The sequence below is a fragment of the Euleptes europaea genome, chromosome 4, assembly GCF_029931775.1.
Source record: "Euleptes europaea isolate rEulEur1 chromosome 4, rEulEur1.hap1, whole genome shotgun sequence".
NCBI lineage: Eukaryota > Metazoa > Chordata > Lepidosauria > Squamata > Sphaerodactylidae > Euleptes > Euleptes europaea.
In genome coordinates, this window is record NC_079315.1 from 87,308,084 (window position 1) to 87,331,631 (window position 23,548).

The window sequence follows — 23,548 nt, forward strand, 5'->3', positions numbered from 1 at the left end:
CTCGTCTCGGTTCCCAGGTGAGTTTCGTCGCGAGTGGACTTCCCTTGCTTCCCCTTTGCGACGCGCAAGCCTGGCTGAATGCGGGTTGGGTTTCGACGGCTTAAGCGGCCGTGAACTCCCAGCTCCAAGACGGATTTGTGGAGCTATTCTTCTCTGAAGTTGGGTTGTGGTTTGAACTCGCGTCGCGCGTGGGTCGGTTGGCCGGCGGAGCGACCCTTTTCTCCTTCCGTGTATCCCAGGTGAATTTGTACCGCGCGGGAATGAGGTTTGACTTGCTTTTGATGCAACTGATTTAATGCAAATACTCCTCGAACTTTGATTTGTCTTGAAAGAGGTTAAACGTTGGAAGCCTAGATCTGCTGACTGCGAATTCCAGTCCGAATGGAGCCTGTTTTTTTTAGCAAGCCCTTGGGCTTTGCTCTTCCTCGTGAATTTCCTTTGATAGTTTCGGGAAATAGTTTTCCTTCTCTCTGGGCTGTGATCCGTTGAGAGAGTGGTTGGAAGCAAAGCACTCCTCCTTGGTACTGAGCTCAGAGGACCCAGAAATCTTTAGTATCTGGTGGATAATTGGTATTCTTTACTACTCAAAGGTTTTATCAAAAAGTGCCCGCTGTCTGTAAAATTGTGCTGCCACTATGTCACTTTATTCAGCATTGCTTTAACAAGCACACATTCCAGTGCCACTTGCACAAGAATGCAATTGCTTAAGTTGCATTAATCAATCGGGAGCAACTGCCTATTATTAACAAGTCAGTAGGATGGATTTGTTTTGATTTATATGCTGCTTCCTTCTCTGCTCCAGGACATAATTCTCCTTACCTCTTTGGTGCCTCACTTCTCTTTACACACAGGAAATCCACGTATGCTGTATAGGGCTTCCTACAAGATTACTTCCTCTCTCACAAATTTGGCCACCATTTTGCTTGCCCTGGCAATAGGCATCTAGAAATGCTGGCTGAATTCTCAATTCAATAAGGAATGGTGCTGCCCCCCATGATATACTGCAGATCACTTCATTTATAGAATCAGCCCTTGGTTCTGGGTTTGATTCCCCTCTCCTCCACATGAGTGGTGGACTCCAATTTGGTGAATTGGGTTGATTTCCTCACTCCAACACATAAGGCCAGCTGAGTGATCTTGGGCTAGTCACAGTTCTCTTAGAGCTCTCTCAGCCCCATCTACCTCACAGGTGTCTATTGTGGGGAAGGGAAGATATTGTAAGCCAGTTTTATTCTACCTTAAGTGGTAGAGAAAGTTGGCATATAAAAACCAACTTTTCTTCTTTCAACCCATACATCAACAGTGAGGAAAAGGCCTTTACGAGAGATCTGACCTAGACACTCCGTGCTTATGAGCTGTCTTTGAGTCACTTGTTTTCTTTATGTTAAAGATCCTAACTTAGCAGTCAGTGTTGAAAATATTTGAGAGCTTAATGGTTCTGATTTCTGAGTACAGTGGTTCAGAGCTTCTAGTGAGTTGGAGGAATCCTGCAGATACATCATCAGGTGTTACAAGTTGTAAATAATGCAGTAGAAAGCTGTGGAAGACTGGAAGTTTGCCTTCAGGGCCAAGAAGGGCTGAGATTGGAAAGGAGAGGCTGTGGCTCAGTGGTAGAGCATCTGCTTGGCATGCAGAAGGTCCCAGGTTCAAGCCCCAGCATCTCTAGTTAAAAGGGTCTAGGCAAGTAGGTGATGTGAAAGACCTGAGACCCTGGTGAGCTGCTGCCCGTCTGAGTAGACAATAGCGGCTTCGATAGACCAAGGGTCTGATTCAGTATAAGGCAGCTACATGTGATATCCTAAAAGCATAGTTTCCTCAAAATTTGGGGAAAAGTTCCATAAGTAGACCTGCTATAGAACTAAATAACAGCATAAATAAGTGTGGTCAGGTAGGATGAATTGAAACTATAACTACTGTTAATGGTGTGATCCAAGTACAGTTTTTTTTTCTTTCTGATTGCCATAGCCTTGCAATAAAAAGATTAAAATGAACAAACATGTTTCAGTTAATAGTATGGGTATTGTTCAAGGAGTTACTTCTCACCTCATTCATGTTCAGCAAGTTACTAAAAGAGCAACTTTGTTGAGAATACAGGAATTGCAATTAGTTTGTGTATTTTAGCTGTCCACAATGGACAGCCAAATAATCTGACCCTGATGGCAGCATGTTGTTGGGATTGCTGGTTCTGCAGAAAGAGAATGTGAAATGCACCTTCAACAAGGTGTAGAGAGCAATAGCAATTGTATTGGAGCTCATAGTAAACGCACTGCAAGCGCCCAATTTTGGGATGACGTGTGGCTGATATCCCCATGACAAGCAGACTAAGAAAGCCAGCTGGTACCTGCTGAGGTGGCTGTGTCCCCTTGACATCCGGTCACTGCCACCCATATGCAGAATACACCAAGGGTGAGACCAAAGGGCATGGCTGGCATCATCTTACCCCGAGGGGGGGCAGCTGTCGGTGCCCAGGGCTTCTCACAGGGCTTGCCCACGTGCCTTACCTGTTGCCTACTCACCTGCCTTGCCTTCTGCAAGCGTTCTGCCACCCATGTAGCCAGCTGTATGCACCCGGGTTGCTGTTTTCCTAGTGGCAGTGGGCAACCTCCTGCTCTCAGTCCCCAGCCCTTTTAGTGGCTAGAGAAAAATGGGGGGTGGAACAGGTTTTACCTTAGAGATGGGGAAATGCTTAGAGTGGTGGTAATAACTCTGTGGCTCATGAAGAACTGCATTTGCAATTATCAACCAAAAGAGGCACATTTACTGTCATCCCTGGCATGCGACCTGCACCTCAGAGAGACTCTCAGCTTTCCCATTCCTCCAGTGCTGGCTGTTTCAAGATGGGAATGACCTACCAATCACAAGCTGTGCCGGGCAAGGGCCCTGCCCACTCTCCTGAATCATGGAGCGGCTGCCACTTGGGAAATGGTGCTCAGAAGAGCCACAAGTGGCTCCCAATTCACTAATTGAGGTATCACTGTCTTACAGCATCACCTGGAAGTGAGATTGTAGCCAGTGACTTCTCCACACAGAAGTAATATCATTTCTAGGTGGTGCTGTAGGAATTTCCCCAGTCTCTATGATAAAGACCATAGAAATTTAGAGCCTTCCTAGAAGGGCACAGAGGCATAACCAACGCTACTGCTTAAAGTCCCACATGTGTCTTGGGAGGCTTTGAAATGAATCCCACCAGGCACAGCTGAGATCATGCCCTGTCAAACTTAATTACGCATGCTGATTGGTTGTACCACATGCCCATAGTTTTTTTCTGGCTAGCCCCCATGCACCATCTCTCTGCGGCACTTAGGAGGCTAATTACTGTCACCCTTTCCCATTTACCCCAGCAATGATCTGGGAGAGTGAGTAATTTGAAGATCCATCCTACCTTGCAGGAGCCCCTTTATACACCTATTGGACTACTCCCAGCATAAGCTGTATGGTGAAGACAGCTGAGGTCCATAACAAAGAGGAGATGGGGAAGGATAATTATCTGTCTAACCCCATTCATGCACAGCTGTACAGCATTCCACGCATTTATAGATGTGGAGATTTATGGAAAGCAAGCCAGATGAATCGGGTTCCCAATCGTTTTGTTCCACCAAGGGTCTCTGGTGCCTGCTTCAGCTGCACTGACATGCCCATAAGAGGGACCACTGTGCTTGCATTACTGCAGGAACTAGGCTAGAACAAGATTTGCCAGTCCCATGGCAGGGCTGGAAGCATGTTGGTAACTGGCTACTGCTCCGGTGGTAGGCTTGGCAGATGGCTGCCACTGCACTGTGATGGGACTCCATCTTGGCTTTCTCTTTGTTGGATGGCTGTCTGCAAAGAGTCCCAATGACAGTAACGAGTAACATTTCACAGCAGCGGCAACAATAAAGAGCAAGTGGGCTTCAGGTCTGTACATGGTACCCTTGCAGAGTCCATGGCATCCCCCCTCTACTCTGGGGGCTCCCACATGATGGGCTGTACCTGTTAGGGGACATGGTATAACCATTGAGCCAGCACTTACACACATACGCATGCATTGTAGAACATTGCAGTGGAAATGTGTCTTTTGGGGCTTCTCCATGGGGTTGTGATCCTGTCAGGCAGTAGACACTATAGGACGAGCAGAAGCCCAGTAGTAGAGTAGTGTGGCTGACAGTCACTCCAGACTGTAACTGTATCTCCACTTGCAGGGAGGGAGTTCCACCAGCATGATGCCATTCTGCCAGATTATCTGCAAGCCGCCATCCCTCATCTGCACTGTGCAGGCATACTACTTGCAATTGTTGAAGGAGGAGCAGGGTTGGTAGAGCAATGTGTAGGGTAGATGCTGGGGGATGGAGGCTCAGCAGTTGTACCTATCACAGCTTGACACAGGCCCCTTCCCTTACTTACCTGTGAGGGGTACACTATCCTTATATGCCTAGTTGGAAGTGTGGGGCTTCCATCAGTTTTATCTGTAAGGACTCTGAGCAAAGCAATGTTAGATGTATGTTGTTCAGCTATGCTTGTTCTCTCTTGGGCTCAGGGCTCCCTTTTTGTACAAAGTTCCCTTTCAGTGGGATTCCCATTACCAAAGCACCCCCCATGAGGTCATAGAGACATAACCTCATACCATGTGCCCTATCTTCTTAACTATAGGCATCTTGGCTGGGGTTTATATAGTGCCTTAGAGGGCTGTGGTTTGCTGCAGGCATGGTAACCTAGGCTGTCGGAGACATCACTTGGGATGGCGCTTCAGTACGCTTCAAAAGTATCACGAATACAACAACTGCTGAAAAACAAGTGGTCATCCTTTTACCTTTAACAATTCCAAAATATCCTAGCATGTGAATATGTAAAATCCTTTGAGGTAGTCATTCCAAAGGCCTAAAATAGGTTTACAACATGTGAGATTTAGGGATTGTTTGTGTATGTGTGCAGTCATTGTATTTTTGAGTTCACACGCCTGTATAAATGCTAAAATCGTACATGTTAAAATAAAGTGGAAACTCGGGTGTTCCTCAGTTCTATTGAGTGGTGATGGAAGGAAGGAGAAAAACTTTCCTAATACAAAAAAGTACTGCATCACATTAGTGCATCTGGTAATTTTTAGGGAACATGAGTAAATCCTGATCAACTGATTTGTGTGCCCACAAGAATGCATATACGGATCTGCTGACTCCATGAGAACGAGTCGCCCACAGGGGAAGAGTGTGCCTTCCATTGCTTCTGCTGCCGTGTTTTTTTAAAAGCTTAACAAGGTTGAAAAAGTATGAAACCAAATTGGTTTTAGTAGTTTGAAAAGAAAAGCTAATCATGGAAATCTTCAGGGTGGGATTTTGGTACATGGTAAATATTTAATTTAGTGAGCTGTCTATAAATTACAAAGAAGAGGCGATCTTTCCTCTTCAGCATCTCTGATAATACAAGGCTCTGCAGTCCAATGTCTTATGTTGGGCTAACAGTTTGCGATGAAGGTTTTTTAACTTTAGAAATTTACAATTGGTATATAAATACTGATGTTTCTGTTGGCTATGCTAAATATGTCTTATTAGATCAGATATTAAGTGGTTCCTTATGACATTTATTCCAACATAATACTTTGTTGATGCATCTGATAAATTGAGCCTTGACTCACAAAGATTCTGCCGGAATAAATTTTGTTAGTTTTGAAGTTGCCACTTACCTCTGGGTCTGTTTTGCTGCAGCTATGGCTATCCTTATGGAATTAATGTCTTGTTAAATTATATTTTTCATTATAGGCATAAAGTCTTTCCGATTAACGGTCCAGAGCTTCCGCCATGTCGTCCAGACCTTTTGAAAGTCCACCGCCTTATCGACCTGACGAATTGTAAATATCTACTTTTCTTTTTTTTCTTGTTAGTTCAAACTATTGCAGATAAGTTGTGTACACTGTTAGAGATAGGAATTTGTGCAGCTTTCAATGTCGGAAGTATAAACTGTAAGGGCGTCACTGCTGTTATTCTGCTGGATAGCATGTTGCTTTAACTCCTCGTTCTTAAAAGTGGGATCGTTTACTGATTCTAAGGAAGCTGGCCCCTTCTGGATCTACAAACACATGGCATTCTTGATGGGTTGGATCCAAATGTTCTGTTAACTCTAACAGTGCAACCATCCTTCAGGGCAAGGAACATTCCTTTAGTAGAACTCACCTTTTCTGATAGAGTGGCTTCTTGCACCAGGAGAAGACTTAGAAGTTAGTGGAACAGAACCTTTGGAGCCAATCCTCTGTGTTTGGTATTGAAGATTTGGTCTTTGAGATTCAATGGCATAGTTGTTTTGAGTACTCCGCTCCACTGTTAAGCACTTTTGAAGAATGGCTTCTCCCTTTATTTTGGGAAGTATGCTTTGCTTCCATCTTTTTCTGTGACCCTTTCTGTAGGTGTTCCCATCTCCTGGAACAGCTGGGATGGGTCTTCTCTGACACTCCAAAATCTCCATAAAATCCTGATATGCGTGAAGGAAGCTGCAAACCTTATTGCCACCTTAAAACTGTTTTCTCAAGGACATCCGTATCTGCTGAAATATTATCCTTAGGGTTGGAGCTAAGGTTTTTGTTCTGCTAATGGTGGAGTTGTCCTCTGACAGAAGGAGTCTACCCTCCATTGCAAGAAGCCTTGCCCTGGTAGAAAAAGTTTGTTTTGTGTGTCCAGGATAGCTCCGCTGTTAGGAGAATTGAAACTTTGGATCCATCCCAATGTATGTTGTGGTATTCTTTTGAACAGTGTTTGTGCGCTTCGTTTTAAAAATGCAACACCTTCCCCAAAGTCTAATGATTAGGGTATGGTACACATTTTCTAATGAATAGACTTGTAAGAACGTCTGGAATGACTGCAGATTTAGCACCACACAATGAGACACATGGGAAAATATGCCTGTACTTATAAAGGTGCAGTAATGTGGCTTTCCCTTTTAAAATCCATTAAAGTAATGTGTGGGAAGTCTTTCTCTTTGTGCCACGGGTTCATAGGGGAAAGTTACCTTTTTTCCTTGTTCAAGATATACCTTGATGTGAATTCTGCCTACCTCAAGAGATAATTTCTCCCTTTTTTGTTCCTTTATAGATGCATGCATACCCTGCATTTTAGCCAGATGGCTTTCCAGAGCATTTTACAATTCAGAGTAAAGCAGGAGTCTATTGTTACCTTAAAGACTAACAAATTTTATTCCAGCATAGGTGTTTTCTGCATGTTAATATATCTGTAAGGGGTGTTAACTATGTCAGCTATATCTCTCTTAACTTTCTGGGTTTTTTCCTGCTTATCCAAATCCATTCCTGCATTAGGTTTTAACTGTGCCTATCTAACAGTGGTTGGGAGTGTCTCGCACCCATTCTGAATGTACTGGTTATTCTTTTCCAAGACTGGATCTTATATTGACTGGTCTCACTTTGTGACATTTCTCTGCCCCATCCCTTTCTGTTATGTATCTAAATCAGCCTGATGGATGTATACCTCAAGCATTTAATGAATGAGCTCTGGCTAGTAAAAGTTCATGCAGAAATAAAATTTGTTGGCCTTTAAGGTGCCATGGGACTTGTGTCTTATTCTACAACTACAGTCTAATGTGACTGTGTATCTGGATTTCCTTCAAGCAAAGGTTGTTGTGTACACTGACTCTCCCCTTTGGTCCTATCAGAGGCAAGGAAGCTTTGGGGTAACTAAGATGACTGAAGTGTTCATAGCAAGCCTCCTGCCAACCCAGCTACTGTTGCAACTGCTGCTGATCTGTCTGTTCCCTGCTGTATGTTGATGTTAACATGCACATGCCATAAATTAGCTAGATTTGAGTTCAGTAGCACCTTAGAGATCCTTCGTCAGAGCTCTGACTCTTGAAAGCTCATACCCAGAAAATCTTGTTGGTGTCTAAGGTGCTACTGGACTCAAATCTAGCTGTTCTACTGTAGACCGACACAGCTACCCGCTGAAACTAAAATAACCATACGTCGCATATTTCATAGCATTTTATATATATAAAGCATTGTTTTTGAAAGAATCTATAGAAATGACCTTGGTATTTCATAGTGTCTCCATAAGAGGGGAATAACTGTTCCTAGCTGATGGCAATGTTTTTTGTCTTTGTAGCAAACCTTCACAATATGCACCGAGTAATAATACATATGGTGGTGAATTCCATTCTCAGCCCATGTTCTCCCAGCCAGCGTATTCTTACTATCCGGAAGAAGAAGTGCAACATTTCTACAAATGGACGTCCCCTCCAGGAATAATCAAGATCATGTCAATTCTCATAATAGTGATGTGTATTGGTGTCTTTGCTTGTGTTGCTTCCACGCTACCTTGGGACCTAGATATGTATGGAAGTACTCTGGGGACTGGTATGGGATATCCTAGCTATGGTGGATCTGGTTTTGGAGGCGGCTATGGTTACGGCTATGGCTACGGAAGTAATAGCTATGGAAGCAGTGCTTATGGCCTTGGAGGGAATTATATTGAACCTCGGTCTGCAAAAGGCTTTATACTTGCGATGGCAGCTTTCTGCTTTATTGCTGGACTGGTGGTTTTTGTAATAGGCGTTACCAAGAATAGCATGGCCAAGTCAACAAAGTATTATCTCATAATCATCATAGGAAGTGCTCTCTTGCTGTTCTTGATGTTCATTGCTACCATAGTATATGTGCTGGCAGTCAACCCAACTGCACAGGCTTCAGGATCGGTGTTCTACAATCAAATTTATACCCTATGCAGTCAATTTTATGCTCCAAGTGCCGCAGTCTTTGTGAATCAATATTTGTATCACTATTGTGTGGTGGAACCTCAGGAGGTATGTATACACTTAACTATGCTAGAACAACTAAAGCTAGTATAGTAACCAAACAATTATTTGGCTGACTTGTACTACTAACTGTTTGGTAGCCCTTTTTAAGCTTTCACAGCAATGCAGTTATTTTCCTTTTCATGGTGGGAAAAAGGGAGGAGACGGAGAGGTGAATTTCACTTCCATGAGCTGTACTCTAGTAAATTGCCACAGTTTCTCTAGACATAAATGTATTTAAATTATGAGGTAGAAACTTGTACTTTAAGAGAGCAGATTACTATATAGTCCAACATGGATCTCTTTAATAGTCAGAAATATTCAGCTCACACTTGTCTCCTCTAGTTAACATTCTATTTGAGCTTTAATGCTTCCTCTGAAGAAGCTGGACCCCCAGTACTTCTAGCTGTTCATGTTAGGTGCTTGTCAGTAATAATCTTTCCCTGTATAACCTGATTTGTCTGTTATGGACACCGTCTCGAGATGCACTGAATTACTTTGTGCATATCTCAAAGCTGTCTCTGGGGCAGGGATGACCTGAACTTCAATGGTAAGCCTGATACCATTGTTGTGAAGATCTTGGAGAGGATTTATAAAGCCTCATGAGAATCCTCTAAGAATGCCAACATACATGTTTTGGGGTCTACAAGTGCATACTCTTCAAACAAGGATGAAGCACAGAAAACCATGCTTAAATCCTCTCTGAAATATAACAGGCACACGGATTCTCTCTCCATTTTAAGCATGTTTATTCATAAATAATTCTCTGTTCAATAGGGTTTGCTTCCTGATTATAAGCTTAGGATTCCCATCTCAGTTGCCTTTTATTCAGGTACATAACTGTGCCAACTGAAGCAGTTAACACCTTTCTAAGCCCATTGATTTAGAATGGCCCTTTTATTGGTTATGCTTTAAAAAAAAAATGATGCGCAACGTTAAGTCTGAAAGGTGATGAGGGACTGGCTTGGTCTGTAGAACTTTATTTCAGAGGTGAAAGGAACTAAGCAAGCAAAAAACAACAACAACCCTGTGGTGCTAACTTTCCCTGATATATTTCAGGGCCATTTCTTTTATTGCTGTTTGTACTGAGGAACTTCTTTCTGAGTACACAGTGCTCAAAAATGGCATGGTTTTGAATGGTGCACAGGTGTGTGGCTTTTGCCAGTAAAACATACATAAGTTGCCCTAAGGTGCCTTATTTTTTTAAGTACTTGAGTTCAGTTAATGGATAATTGACTCTGGGAGTTAAATACAGTCCTTTAATTATTGGGAGAACAACTCTCAGCCTTTAATGTGTTATCTCTCTCAGCCTTGGTGAGGCTTGAAATTCAAACTGACAAGCTTTGGGATGACTTGAGGAAATGGTCTATGTTGAAGAAATTTCTACCTGCATTGTAGTGCTAGTTAAAGCCTACAGCACTTTGTAGTAGAAATACTTTACAAATTTGAAAAAATAAAAGTCTTGTGGCCCCTTCATCCTTTCAGTGATTCTTTGAAGCATTATTATTAGCGAGAGCTGCATCTAGGAGACAGCTACCAAATCCACTGTGGCTGAAGTAAGATCTCAGTTCTGATACCTCAGATCTATTCACTGGCTCCTCCTGAACTTTCAGTTTGAGAGGAATCCACCTGTTTAAGAATATTATTTGTTTCTCTGGTGATTTTAAAATGGAGTAAAACATTAGTATTTGTTCTTTTCCTAGGCTATTGCCATTGTCTTAGGGTTCCTGATTGTCGTAGCTTTCATCATCATAATATTCTTTGCGGTAAAGACACGGAATAAGATGAATCGCCATGGTAAAATAAATATCCTATGGGATAATATAAAAGATTATGAAGAAGCTCCCAATGTAGAAGAATGGGTGAGTTAACTTGTTTTTGGAGCCTTCATCTTACATTGTGATATATTCATTTGTAGTTTTCTACAAAATTGGGCTTATAATTTTGTTTTGGTACAGAGCAAGTGTAATGTTTGTTAAACCACTTCCTTAGGAGTATTTGTTGATGTAGCAGTTGTAGGAGAAATAGATTCTAGGAGGCCAGGGCAGGTACACTTTTTCTGGCCTGTATTGCATCATGCATTTGGCAAATAGGTTGTCATAGTTGAATGGTGTCAAGCAAAACTTCAGTTTGCACTCCGAGGAAGCAGGATCAGTTGGTCACCATGAGCACTGTAGACTATGAGCAGAGAGAGAGCGCTCAAGCTACAGACAGAGCAGCTGAATGAATCATCCCTTGGTGTGTGTTGTTGTTTATTAAACTTAAACGCCTTTTGGGAACTTAGGTTTTACATCCCAATCTTAAGCATTCTCTTTTGAGGTAACTGTGCTAATGTGAAGATGAGCATTTTCAAATCTTGCCCTCAAGTAAAAAAGCTCCCCGCCTTATTTAAGCTGGAGATGCTGGAACTAGCTAACTTCAGGGTCTGTTTGTTTTTGTGACCTGGCGTAGTGCTGTGTTTTTGAGTGTGTGTGTATAGTATTCAATGAACGCTGGGCTTTTTTAATGATTCTCATGTGATGTTGGTTGTTTTGACCTTTATCTGGTGGCTTGGCGTAAAGAAGCTCTGACTACTTCGTACAGTGCTGTAAATGATATGAGGTAAATGTTTCGGTGAGACAGTTTCGGGGCGTGTTCATTACTAGCTGCTGGAATTGTTTACTCATGTTTCACTCAGGTAGGAAAGGAGCAAGTTCAAAAAAAAAAAAAAAAACCCCGGTGAAGAAACTATATCAGTGGCTCTTTGGTTATGCCTCAGCGGCTATCTTAAAGTATGCAGCTGGTGTCGAAACTTTTATATCTTTTGATACCTACGCTGGCTTTATGTCTCTCAAAACAAATGTATTTCCTCACATAACTGCTGTTTATACTAGAGTTTGTATTTTTCTGCGTGATCTGTGTTTTTATCATTACATCTTAGAGTACTTTCAAGTGTACCCAGAGCAAACGCACCATATATCCATATGCAGCCGTAAGGGGGCCAATTTATAGAGTACATGCCAAGCTCAGCTTGTTGCAACCTGTGACTGTGGCCGACTAAAGTAACTTTTGAGGCTCAAGATGAGGGCAAAGGAGCTAGATTTATGTTGCTTTGTGGGTGTCCTTGAAACGGCCTGGCTCAGCCCTGACTACAGATAGTAACAAACAATTGCTATTGCTGAGTAGTATATTGGGCAGTAGGCCAGGTTGTTTAGATGTGGGTTTCTGTAGGGTTTATGGAGTAGACGTAAAAGTATTATTTGCCACCGCAATTCGCACCTGCAAGAATAAGGTGTGAACAAAAAGGGAATGGTGTTATCATGACAAGCTTTGGTTTAATCCCAGTCGTGTACACACTCCAACATGCAGAGCTGGATTGAATACTCCCTGACTTCACCAGGATTTAATTTTCCATGCTGTCTGAATGCAGGATAAGAGGATCATGCGTGTTATATTAGGTGCTTTGGAACACAGGCAGGACAATACTGCTGCAGTTATGTTGTTTGTGGGCTTCCTAGAGGCACCTGGTTGGCCACCGCATGAACAGACTGCTGGACTTGATGGACCTTGGTCTGATTCAGCATGGTTTTTCTTATGTTCTTAACATCTGGAGATGTTTAAGACACATTAGTGCCACATAGAGTAAACAGTGACAGATTTTTTTTAACCCTTATTTTTTGTCTTCCTTGGAAGCTTCTTCTGCAGATAATAATGTAAAGCTTGAGAAACCAGTTAAGCGACTCTTTTTTCCTATCTGAGAAATTTTAACCTGAAGAGACACAGTTATGAAGTCAAAGCTAGAGCCCATAACACTGACAATTAGGAGTCATCTGTGAATAAAGCAGTCCTTTGTTATGATAGTTACACCAAATTCTTGATACTTTTCTTCATTTATTTTTCTTGTGGGCCCAGTTCAAAGCCCTAAACAACTTGTACCGAGCAACTGCTACATATTCCTTTCTAGATATATAGAATGAGGAAGCTCATCTCTGTGTCCCAGTTGTTAACTCCTGTTAGTGCAGAGATGGGACTGTTTGTGTAGTTGTTCCTGCCCTGTGGTGTGCACTTCCTAGAGTAATTTGACTTGTTGCTTCCCTGGCTTTTTGCTGAAAAACAAAACAGAATGAAAACATGACTGTTTTTGAGGACACTTTTGTTGACTGATTTGGCTTGTGTTTAAGCTTTTAATTGGCCAATTATACAGTAGTGATGGCTTTGTTGATGGACCACAGAGGTTGTTTTTATTTCAGTAGTTAAATGTTGTTCAACTGTTTTTTTTAAATTGTGCTTAGTAGTGTGTGCACTTTTACAGCAACAGGTGTAGTTAAACATCAGAATGAAATAAACTGTATTTTCTTCTCAGTGCTTGTTGTGTGTTTGTGTGTGTGTGGGGGGGGAGTCATGACAGCAAAAGACTTAGATTTAGAGAGTCCTACTGTTCCTAGATGCAAAAAGCCTGCACGATGTGTTGATGCCCAGTGTGATCCTCACCAGTTTCAATCTCCTAAGGATTTCTACAGGAAAAATCTTTTATGAAGTCATTGATAATATTTACAGCAGTTTACACAATCACTTTTCCTCTTCCATATCTGGGTATGAGAGGCTGAACTGATAAATGCAAGAGTTACTGCAGTATGACTTATTATATGTCTCTGAGTGGCACATCTGTGGCTGTGACTGCATATGAAGAGGTTTGAGATGACTTCCTCTTCTCAGGCCTCTCCACATGGGGGAAGACTGAGACAAAATGTTGGGAGGAGCCAGTATGCTATGCTGTCTAGAGTGTAGGACTCTGGTTCAAATCAGTTACTGGGTTACCTTGGGCTGGCCAGTCTGTCTCAGCCTAACCTTACATGGCAGTTGTGAGGGTAAATAGAGAGGAGAACTATGTATACTGCCTTGAGGACCTTGGAGGAAAGACAAGATAAAAATGTACCAAATAAGTGTTCACCATACAAAAACGGTAAAGAAGCAGTGGCATGGATATGACTTTGCCTCATTTTTATGCAAATGTAGGACTTATTTTGAAGTTGAATATTGGCAGTGAAAAAGTCGTAATTCCTTCTGGGGTACAGTTTCTTCTTGTGCTTCCTGAGAGTGGACAGCTGGCAAACATCTTTTTCTCTAGCGATTTTGTGGGTTCAGCCATATGTTGCCGAATTTAATACTTTATTAGGACACAACATTAAGCTCTGAAATGGTGTTGTCCAGTTGCGTTGTACATATCTCTATATCAAATTCCGAGCTGTGGGGACCCCTGGGTCTGCAGAAAAATCCGAAAAGTTTTTAAAATACAAACAAGAGGTTTAAATCCCCCAAAACTACCTTTGGCGGCTGCCAGAGGCAGCTGCTCCATGTGTGTGAGGGAGGTCATGTATTGGCTGCCTTGGCTGACAAGCCTGGAGTAACTCCAGTCTCACCATCCAAGATCGGGGCTGTCTGTGTGTGTGTGTGTGGGGGGGGCAGCCTGGCGGCCTCAACTGATAAGCCCAGAGCAATTTCAGCTTGCCCACCAAGATTGGGACTGTGGGGAGGGGTGGTGGCCTCAGCAATGGGGGGGTAACGATATTCCCCCCTGTCAGTTTCGCAGGCCCCCACTTGTTTTAATATAATATTGTCTGTTTTTCAGGTGAAAAATGTTGCGCCTGCATCACCCATGCCAGTAACTGACTACCCAGACAGAGTTGCTAGTTCTATGGCTTACTCAACTTCTGATGTTCCCGCGCATCGTGCCTATCCTGAAAATAACTACAGATCTACTCCGTAAGTAAATTCTTCCCATTGTATTTTCTCTTGGGCTATATCTGAAGGCTAGTAATTTTTTATATTATAGATTGTTTGATGCTGTAAGCTGCTATGAGGCCTGTTAAAGTAGAAGGTCAGAATGAAAATACTATAAATTGTGGATTGATTGGGAGTAGACATTGGGATTATATTGTCCTTCCCTTTCAGACCATGAATTTGCTCCATCACTTACTGTGGTGTTTGTGATAAGTCTGTTCCAGGCCAGTGTTTTAGACTGCCCAAGTTCACTCCAGGACTTGGTGAGGGCAAGAACAGAGAAAAAGGGAAGTCATGACTGCAGCCCCACACAAAATACCTGGTTTACTAAACTGTGCTGCCTCCTTACTCTGATGGCTTGTGGGGTGTTAGATCTTTTAAAAAAACATCAGAATGAGAGCCAAGATCAGCTTAGATGCATTAGAAGATGTGATCCCAAAGGTAATGGGGTTGGAATCAGACTAAATAGTCTTTTGGGGGTGGAAGAGTCTTTTGTGTTAGTAGAAGGCTCCATGAACAGGAATAGAGTAGAATGTAGCCATAGGATCTAATCCTTTGTGTGTTCACAGTTCACACATTTGTGTTGCAGTCGTTCTTAAGCATTGGTGGTGGAAAGTGCTGGCAAATCACAAACAGTTTTGGCGAGCCTGTGGAGTTTTCAAGGCAAGAGATGAACAGAGGTGGTTTACCATTGTCTGCCTCTGCGTAGCAACTCTGGACTTCCTTAGTGGTCTTCAGGCCAAGTAATAACCAGGGCCACCCCTGCTTGGCTTCTGAGATCTGATGAGACTTAGCCTGGGCTGTCCAAATCCTAAACCTTAGATGGAGCACAAAATAGTGCAGGTCTAAAATATGGCCAACACATTATGTATCAGATTTGTAGATGTCTAGATGGGCAGGCATTTGGAATTCTTCCACTATCGACTACTGATTCTCTGATCCGGTATTTCTAGTGTGCAAATACTTTCAAATCCTTATTTAATTCATCTTTGCAACCATTCATTAAGCTGGGTCATTTTTACTTCCTTGTTGTCAGTGGAGAAGTCTGAATAACTCTTCAAAATAACCAATTGCCTAACTAATTGGAATTCCAAAATGTGAGGTTGGGGTCAATGTCTGGTACTGCCTGCCATTGTGTTTTCTACTGGGCTGCGGTTGCTTAATTTTGTCATATCCCTCAGAGCAATTCCTGTGTATAAATGTCTTTCTGAATGTTTAAGGGATACAAAATCTCTTCCTTTACATACATACCCTTCAGAGAAGGAACTCAGCACCAACAAATTAAAATAACTTATTACCTGTCTCTTAATGATTGTTTAATGTACTGTTGATGTTTTGACTCAAAACTGGAAACTAATTATTCTAATTTTGTAATAGGGTGCTTGGAACTACTGATCCTTTAACAAAACAGTCTCCATTTGCTAATACCAGCAGCTACAATGGGTCAGCTAAGGATCCAGCACAAAAAAGAAAAGCAGGAAGACCGAAAAGAATCAACACTGACAACTATGATGCAGATTATACCACTGGAGGGGAATCGTGTGATGAACTGGAAGAGGACTGGGACAGGTATGGTCATCTCCATAAAGCTGGGTATTGGCACGCAGTAATGTGCCAAAATCAGGTTGGACAATCCTGGTTTAGGCCATGCTGGTTGTGGGTTGTCAGGATCTGTAGCAGATGTCTATGTGACAGGAAGGAATAAGAAGAAATCAGCAAGGATAAGCACTGGAATCTAGTCACCTACTGACCTCATGCCCACTTTCTCACTAGCATAAATTCCTAAAAGAGGCCTTGGTTTCCCCTTGGTAATGGGAACCTAGTGTTTTGGTGGTGAAGGAGAGGCACTATTAACCCTACTATCATATTTGAGCCAAAGTTTTTTTCACAGGATGCTGCTGCAGTCATCTTGTTTGTGGGCTTCCTAGAGGCATCTGGTCAGCCACTGTGTGAACAGACTGCTGGACTTGATGAGCCTTGGTCTGATACAGCATGGCTTTTCTTACGTTCACATGGGCTAGTATACACAAATATAAACCTATTGAACAAGATAGGGCAGTGAATGCTTTGTCAATCTGTATCTAGTTTATCTAATGTTACTGGCTGGTATGGATGCTTGCAACAAGAAATGGAAACACTGTGGGTTGCACCCTACAATACCATTCTGCAAAATGGTAGCTTTTTCCTCCAGTGCAAGAAGCAAAATGGAGTGGTACAATTTAATCGACACAGTAATTTAAAAAGCAGCCAGTAGCAGGATAAAATCATACCTGAAATAGGCAGTAAAATTTTTAAATGCCATAAAGATAAAAATGAAAAAGTGGTACTTCTCCGAAATAAGCAGTATGTAATAGAGCCTCCAGAATAAAGCAGCTTCAGAGAATAAAACCACTGATTGCTTTCTGGAATAAAACCACTCATGGAATTCTGGATGGTAAAAAGGGAAGGGATTTGACAGACTTCCCAGACAGGGAATTTCATAGTCTGGGGAGGGAGGCACAGCTTGAAAAGCCTGCCCTGAAAACCTGCACATCTCATTTCCTATTAATGCAGAAACACAGAGCAGAGTACCAGTAGCTGATCTTAGATCCCAGGTAGGCTTATATAGGTAGAGGTGATTCTTTACTTTGATAGTTGCTACACTATTTTCCTGTCATGTCAATTCAAGATTTGTTTAGGGCGGAGCAGGTAGTTGCAGCCAGATGTTTTATATTTAGGAATACAGCCCCTGAAAACTATTTGTAGAATGCCCACTTATGTTGAGATGCTGCTTACGTGCTTATTGGAAAAGTCTCTAGATGCTTTCAATTCTAGGAATAAAAATGTAGCAAATGGGGCAACCTATGCCTTAATAATGTGGTCCAAGTAGTTAAATGCTGATCAATGAAGCTTTTATAAGTGAAAGTGACATTGAATCAAGTATATCAACTTTGCACTTGGCAAGAATCTAATGACATCTAACTAGCTGCAGTCTCCCTTTTGGTTGATGATGGAGCCAAGGAACAGAAAATTTTGAACAATTTCAATTTCGTAGCCGTCAACCTTGATGTTGTGCAATTCGTCAGTAGTCATTACTTTTGTCTTCTTGATGTTCAGCCATAATCCTGCTTTAGCACCTTCTGCTTTAACCTTCATCGGTAGTTTCAAGTCTTCAGTATTTCCTGCCAGTAATTTGGTGTCATCAGCATATCTTTTCATGTTTCTCAGTCAAAAAGCTTTGCTATAATCTATGAAACACAAGCTGATTTTCTTCTGATTCTCTCGTATGCGCCAGTAAACAACGTAAATTTGCAATATGATCTCTAGTGCTTCTTCCTTTTCTGAATCTAGCTTGAACATCTGGCATTTCTCATTCCATACATAGTAACAGTCTTTGTTGTAAGATTTTGAGCAACACTTTACTTGCGTGAGAAATCAATGCAGTGGTCCAGTAGTTGCTCTAGCCTTTGAGGTTTCCTTTTTTCAGAACTGGAATATTGATTGATCATTTCCAGTCTGTGCATCATTGTTTTATTTTCCATATTTGTTGGCATATTCTGTTAAGATTTTGACGGACTCCATTTCTATGGCTTGGAATAGCTCTGTGATATCCCATCTACTTTTGCTGATTTGCTTCTCCCAATTGCTCTCAGTGTAGCTTTCACTGTATACAATAGTTACTCAATATAGAAACTGCAACATCGTGCACACCCATAATTAGATTGCTGAGCTAGCTTTCCAGTATCTTTTTATTCAGAGATCTGAAACAATATTACATGTACTAGTATTTCAAATGTGTAACTGCACTAAGAAAGAACAGTGTAACTGAAGTCTGTTTGCAGTCTGCTTGATCAAGTCAGATTGTGTAGAATACTATCAGTCATTTAAAAACATACCATGATGCTGTACGTTAAGATAAAAAGTGCAGTCTAAATATTAAGCAGACTAGTATGTTGCTAAGACTGTTTTGCATACCAGCAATATTCTCAGAGGTAAAACTACTCTGACTATATGTTTCTAAAGGTAAAGGTCCCCTGTGCAAGCACCGGGTCATTCCTGACCCATGGGGTGATGTCACATCCTGACGTTTCCAAGGCAGACTTTGTTTGCGGGGTGGTTTGCCAGTACCTTCTAGTAAGGGAATAATTGTTTTGTGTGCTTTGGGTTGGATCCAGTGACTCCCTTCTGTGTTTAAATGGAAAAAAATATTTGCACAAGATTGCTATGGAAATATGAAAGTTCAGTAGCAGAATGAGCACATCTAAATTTTATGCCTAAATTATGGCACAAACTGAGAGATGAATTTAGCTACCAATTATATTAGATATTGTTTCCCTATAAATCCGCTAAGTTACCTCATTGTCCGCTTTCTTCATACAAAAATGACATTTTACATTGTTCTTTACCCAGGGAATATCCAGCTATATCATCAGACAATCAAAGGCAAACATACAAACGAGACTTTGATGCAGGGCTGCAAGAATACAAGCGTTTGCAAGCAGAGCTTGATGAAATCAGTAAAGAACTTTCTCGCCTTGATAAAGCATTGGATGACTACAGTGAAGACAGTGAGGAATATAAGGTAATTCTGTTGATTTAAACTTTATTCACTGTAAGTATGAGAAATCTTGAATTCACAGAACAATTGTGCTTCTTACTAACCATTGTGTGACTGTGTGGTAGTGTTAAATTCTGGTTTTAAGAAGCTGTGTTGGTTTTACCATCTGCTGTTTTTAAACCAGGCTTCTCCCTGCAAAAAAAGGCCCTTTAATTTCTGTAAGTGAAAATAAATGGCTACTGATTTTTCAGCTTTGTCCTACTGATTAATTAGCAATGAAAACTACGGGATTACAAACCCATTACTCTTAATTCCAGACTAATGTGTAGAAGGGAACAACACATATTTTTCATACAGAAAGTTCTGGGTTCAAACTCCAGTGTCTCCACTTAACAAAAACTCTTAGGAGGGGAGGCTTGAACATCGGCTGATAACCCCCCCCCAAAATAAATGACATTGGATAGACCAACAGTCTGACTTGGAGTAGGAGAACTACTTGATATGTTGAGAGGGCTGGTTCTATACAAACATAAAATGAATTGGTGTAGGAGTGAAGTTGACTATGATTGATATGATCCTTCTTATGTAGGCGTCTCTCCAGATGTTTAAAACAAAGACTCAAGGTCAGAAGGTACTTTTTGTTGTTGCCATTGCAACATAGAAATATAGCATCTCAATTGCATTGATTTGGAAAAACTTATCTAACTATAACTCTTAAGTTATGTACTTGTGAGCAGTTCTGTATTAATGAGGAAAGGATGCTGCACTTTGATATGACAAACCTACATTGTAGCCTTAATGCTAGTTGGAAATTCCTTGTGCTACCAAAGATTTAAGCACCTGCAGATATGAAGGAAGTGACATAGTTAATGAAGAAGGAATTTCCTCATCTAGTATACTCAACAAGAAGATTGAGTGGGAGTTCACAACGTGGAAAGTATTTGTTGCTGTTTATGACCTCTGTTGAGCAAGCTCTAGGTATCTAACTCCAAAATTTCAGAGCTGTTTCTTACCATGTATGGTTGAGTCATCAGGACTTCTAAGAATGAGTTCTCCAAATTCTGTGGTGGTAATACAGTACGTCCCTGACCTGGATGGCCCAGGCTAGCCTGATCTCGTCAGATCTCAGAAGCTAAGCAGGGTCAGCCCTGATCAGTATTTGGATGGGAGACCACCAAGAAGTACCAGGGTTGCTGTGCAGAGGAAGGCACTGGCAAACCACCTCTGTTAGTCTCGTGCCATGAAAACCCCCAAAGGGGTCGCCATAAGTCAGCTGCGACTTGATGGCACTTTACACACACGCACAATACAGTTAGTTCTTAGCCTGTTGTACTCTGCTTGTGGATGTTCTGCCCCTGTCAGCAGTCAAGAATAGAACCTGGCAGTTACTTGCTTCAGCCTCGCTCAAGGACCACTATTGATTGCCTTCCATCACTATTGATTGCCTCCTTATATTAGGTTTTGACAAGTGTGTTTGTCTAATTGTCTAATTTTTTCCCAGGCTGCTGCTGAGGAATACAACAGATTGAAGGATATCAAAGCAGTAAGTTTGTTTAAGTCTTGCTTGAAATGTTAATTTAAACAGGGATTTCTGCTGTGCCGGTAGTGTGCCAGCCTAGAAGAGGCATAACTGGATTACTTAATTTTCGCGCATCTCCAGTGTCAATTTGAGTTGCCCGACTGTTACACAATAGAATGCATACTTAGAAGTAAATCTAGTTGTATTAAATGGAGCTTATTCTCAGGAAAGTGTGCATAGTAAAAATCCTGTCTTTTTGAAACAAGTTCATAATTTAAAAGTGTTTCTACTTTTTAGAAATACAGCAGTTACTTATTTCAATATTCCATGGTGACATTATAGTCCTGATTTTGTAACATTCTTAAAGCTTCCACTCTTTATCAGGTCATACTCAACCTTCTATATACATAACACATTAGGATCAGGATAAAGTTGCCTTCAGCATATTAAGGTAACCCCTACACAATTTTTAGGCCAGTGTTTAACAATATTTACTTCAAGTATTCATCTTGACTAATCCATTCAGAAAGAACTAACCGTGTCTAGCCAAGATGCTTAATGCCTTTTGGAATGCCTTGGCAGTCTTTTAATTGGAATGGGCTTCACCCCTTGAGGCAGAATTACTTCAATACAAGTTGATAATGGCACATGTAATTTTCTAAATATTTTAAGGTTAAATCTCCACTAAATGTTAGAGGGCCAGTATTGAGCATTAGTGAATAAGTGTTAAGACTGTATGTGGGAAACAGTGTCAAGTTTCTGTTTAGCTGTCAAGAAGAAGAGTTGGTTTTTATATGCTGACTTTCTCTACCACTTAAGGAAGAATCAAACTGACTTACAATCACCTTTCCTTCACACAACAGACACCCTGTGAGGTTGGTGGAGCTGAGAGAGCTCTAAGAGAACTGTGACTAGCCCAAGGCCACCCAGCTGGCTTCGTGTGTAGGAGTGGGGAAAGTAATCCAGTTCACCAGATTAGCCTCCGCCACTCGTGGAGGAGTGGGGAATCAAACCCGGTTCTCCAGATCAGAGTCCACAGCTCCAAACCACCGCTCTTAACCACTACACCACACTGGCAAATAGGTAGCCTGGGATAAGCTACTATTACCCAGTCGAACCTACCTAGTATGGTGGTTTGAGACTAAAATGCAGCAGTTGAGTGGTTAGAAACCTGTGATAAACTTCTCTTGTATGGATGGGATGCAAATATAACAAGTAAAACAAAATCTTCTGGCATTGGATATTTTGGAGACCCAGCAATAAGATGGAAAATGTGTCTCCCCCTCCCCTTAACTTTTAGTCTAGCAAGTCAAGAGCCAGTGTGGTGTAGTGGTTAGGAGTGGCGGACTCTAATCTGGAGAACCGGGTTTGATTCTCCACTCTGCCACATGAAACCTGCTGGGTGACCTTGGGCTAGTCACAGTTCTCTCAGAACTCTCCCAGCCCCATCTAGCTCACATAGTGTTGTGGGGAGGGGAAGGCATTTGTAAGCCACTTTTGAGTAAGCCACTACTCCTTAAAGGTAGAGACAAAGCGGGGTATAAAAACCAATTCTTTTTCTACTTCAAGTGACTTAAAATCTCAGTATATCTGAAATACAAATTCTTCTCTTAATGCCTCCAGAGATTTTACGTACTATGGCAAAGCTGTAAAATGTGACAGCAAAATCTAATAGTCTAACAGGTACATCTTCAATAATGCCAGTGACTCATCCCATCAATGTCTTTCCAGTCAATACATTTTTAAAAGGCCTGGAGGAAGTATAACATTACTTCTGAAGTTTCACTTACTCTTTCTCCCAACATTTGAGGTCTGAAAGCTTGTTTTTGTTGGCTTGTTTGGTGATTGATAAGGCAGGGTAGCCACTGAACACCTTTGTATAATGCCTTGGCCCATATTTGGTGACTTTACTGCTGTTGCTGTGACACACTTGCTGAAATAGTAGTCCACGCATGCAGCTATGCGTTGTATATTTTGCCACAGCAATTTCCACTTCTTAAGAGGCAAATGCCAGTTAAAACTGCACTGAGGCTTGTTTCTTTGACAATGGCAACTTTTATGGAAAGGGAAGCTCTGGTTCTATGGGTCATTTGTGCTTCTTTTGCATAAATGCTGATATGGAGCCCTTTCTCTAATATAAGAGCCATTCTGTGTTACTTAATCTAGCATTCTCAGCCTTGAAGATTATTTCTTTCCCCTTCCATAGTAACCTTGCATTGCATTTTTTCCCCTCTAGTCAACAGACTATAAGAACCGAAAGGAGCACTCCAAGAAGCTGAAGAGCAAACTATCACACATTAAAAGGATGGTCACTGATTATGATAGTCGGAAGTCATAACAAGGGGTGGGGAGAATGTTTGCTTAAATGTGTACATTTTCATAAAGCTGGGATGCAGTTGTTTTGGATCACAGGTAATTGAAGAAAGCCTTTGTTTCTTTTTTTTACTTTACAACTGCAAACAATTGTGCCAAGTTATTATGAAGCCTGAATTTTGGCACTCCATATATGGGGCCTTTTCTACTTTTTACTGAGTCAAGGAATTTTGCTCTGTACATCCTTAACATCCTGTTGGCCTACTATGTAGTGGAACTGTTTTTTAATTGTTTGAATTGTTTACCTTCCACTTCCATGATGGCTCAAGCTCCATTTTCCTTGGTGTGTTGCTGTGTGCCTTTTAAAATCAGTTGAGAAATACTGGGCATTGTCTTCCAATTCCTTATACAAACTCTACTTGTGTTTGTTTCTGTGTTGTATAATTCCAAATGCCATTTACAATGTGGGTTTGGTGCTTTTACTGAAATGTTAATGTTACTGCTTCACAAGTTTTGAAAACAACCTTTTTTGTAACTAGAGCATCTGTGAATGTCAAAGTAATAGAATTAAATTTTTGAAAAATAGAATTAAATTTTTGAACAGCAGAAAAGTGTATCTAAATTCTGCTAGTGTTGCTCATCTAGTATATTACAGTAAT

At 41.4% G+C, this 23,548-nt stretch overlaps 1 protein-coding gene across 1 annotated transcript; it reads left to right on the forward strand.

Annotated features, from left to right (window-relative positions):
• Positions 1-5,740: 5,740 nt before the first annotated feature.
• On the forward strand, positions 5,741-22,999 carry OCLN (occludin). Its single transcript, XM_056847970.1, has 8 exons — positions 5,741-5,818; positions 8,073-8,769; positions 10,464-10,622; positions 14,369-14,502; positions 15,898-16,089; positions 18,910-19,081; positions 20,559-20,600; positions 22,813-22,999. Exons 1-8 carry the CDS (start codon positions 5,769-5,771, stop codon positions 22,912-22,914), a joined length of 1,548 nt encoding a protein of 515 aa, XP_056703948.1. The 5' UTR covers positions 5,741-5,768; the 3' UTR covers positions 22,915-22,999.
• The last annotated feature ends 549 nt before the right edge of the window (positions 23,000-23,548 follow it).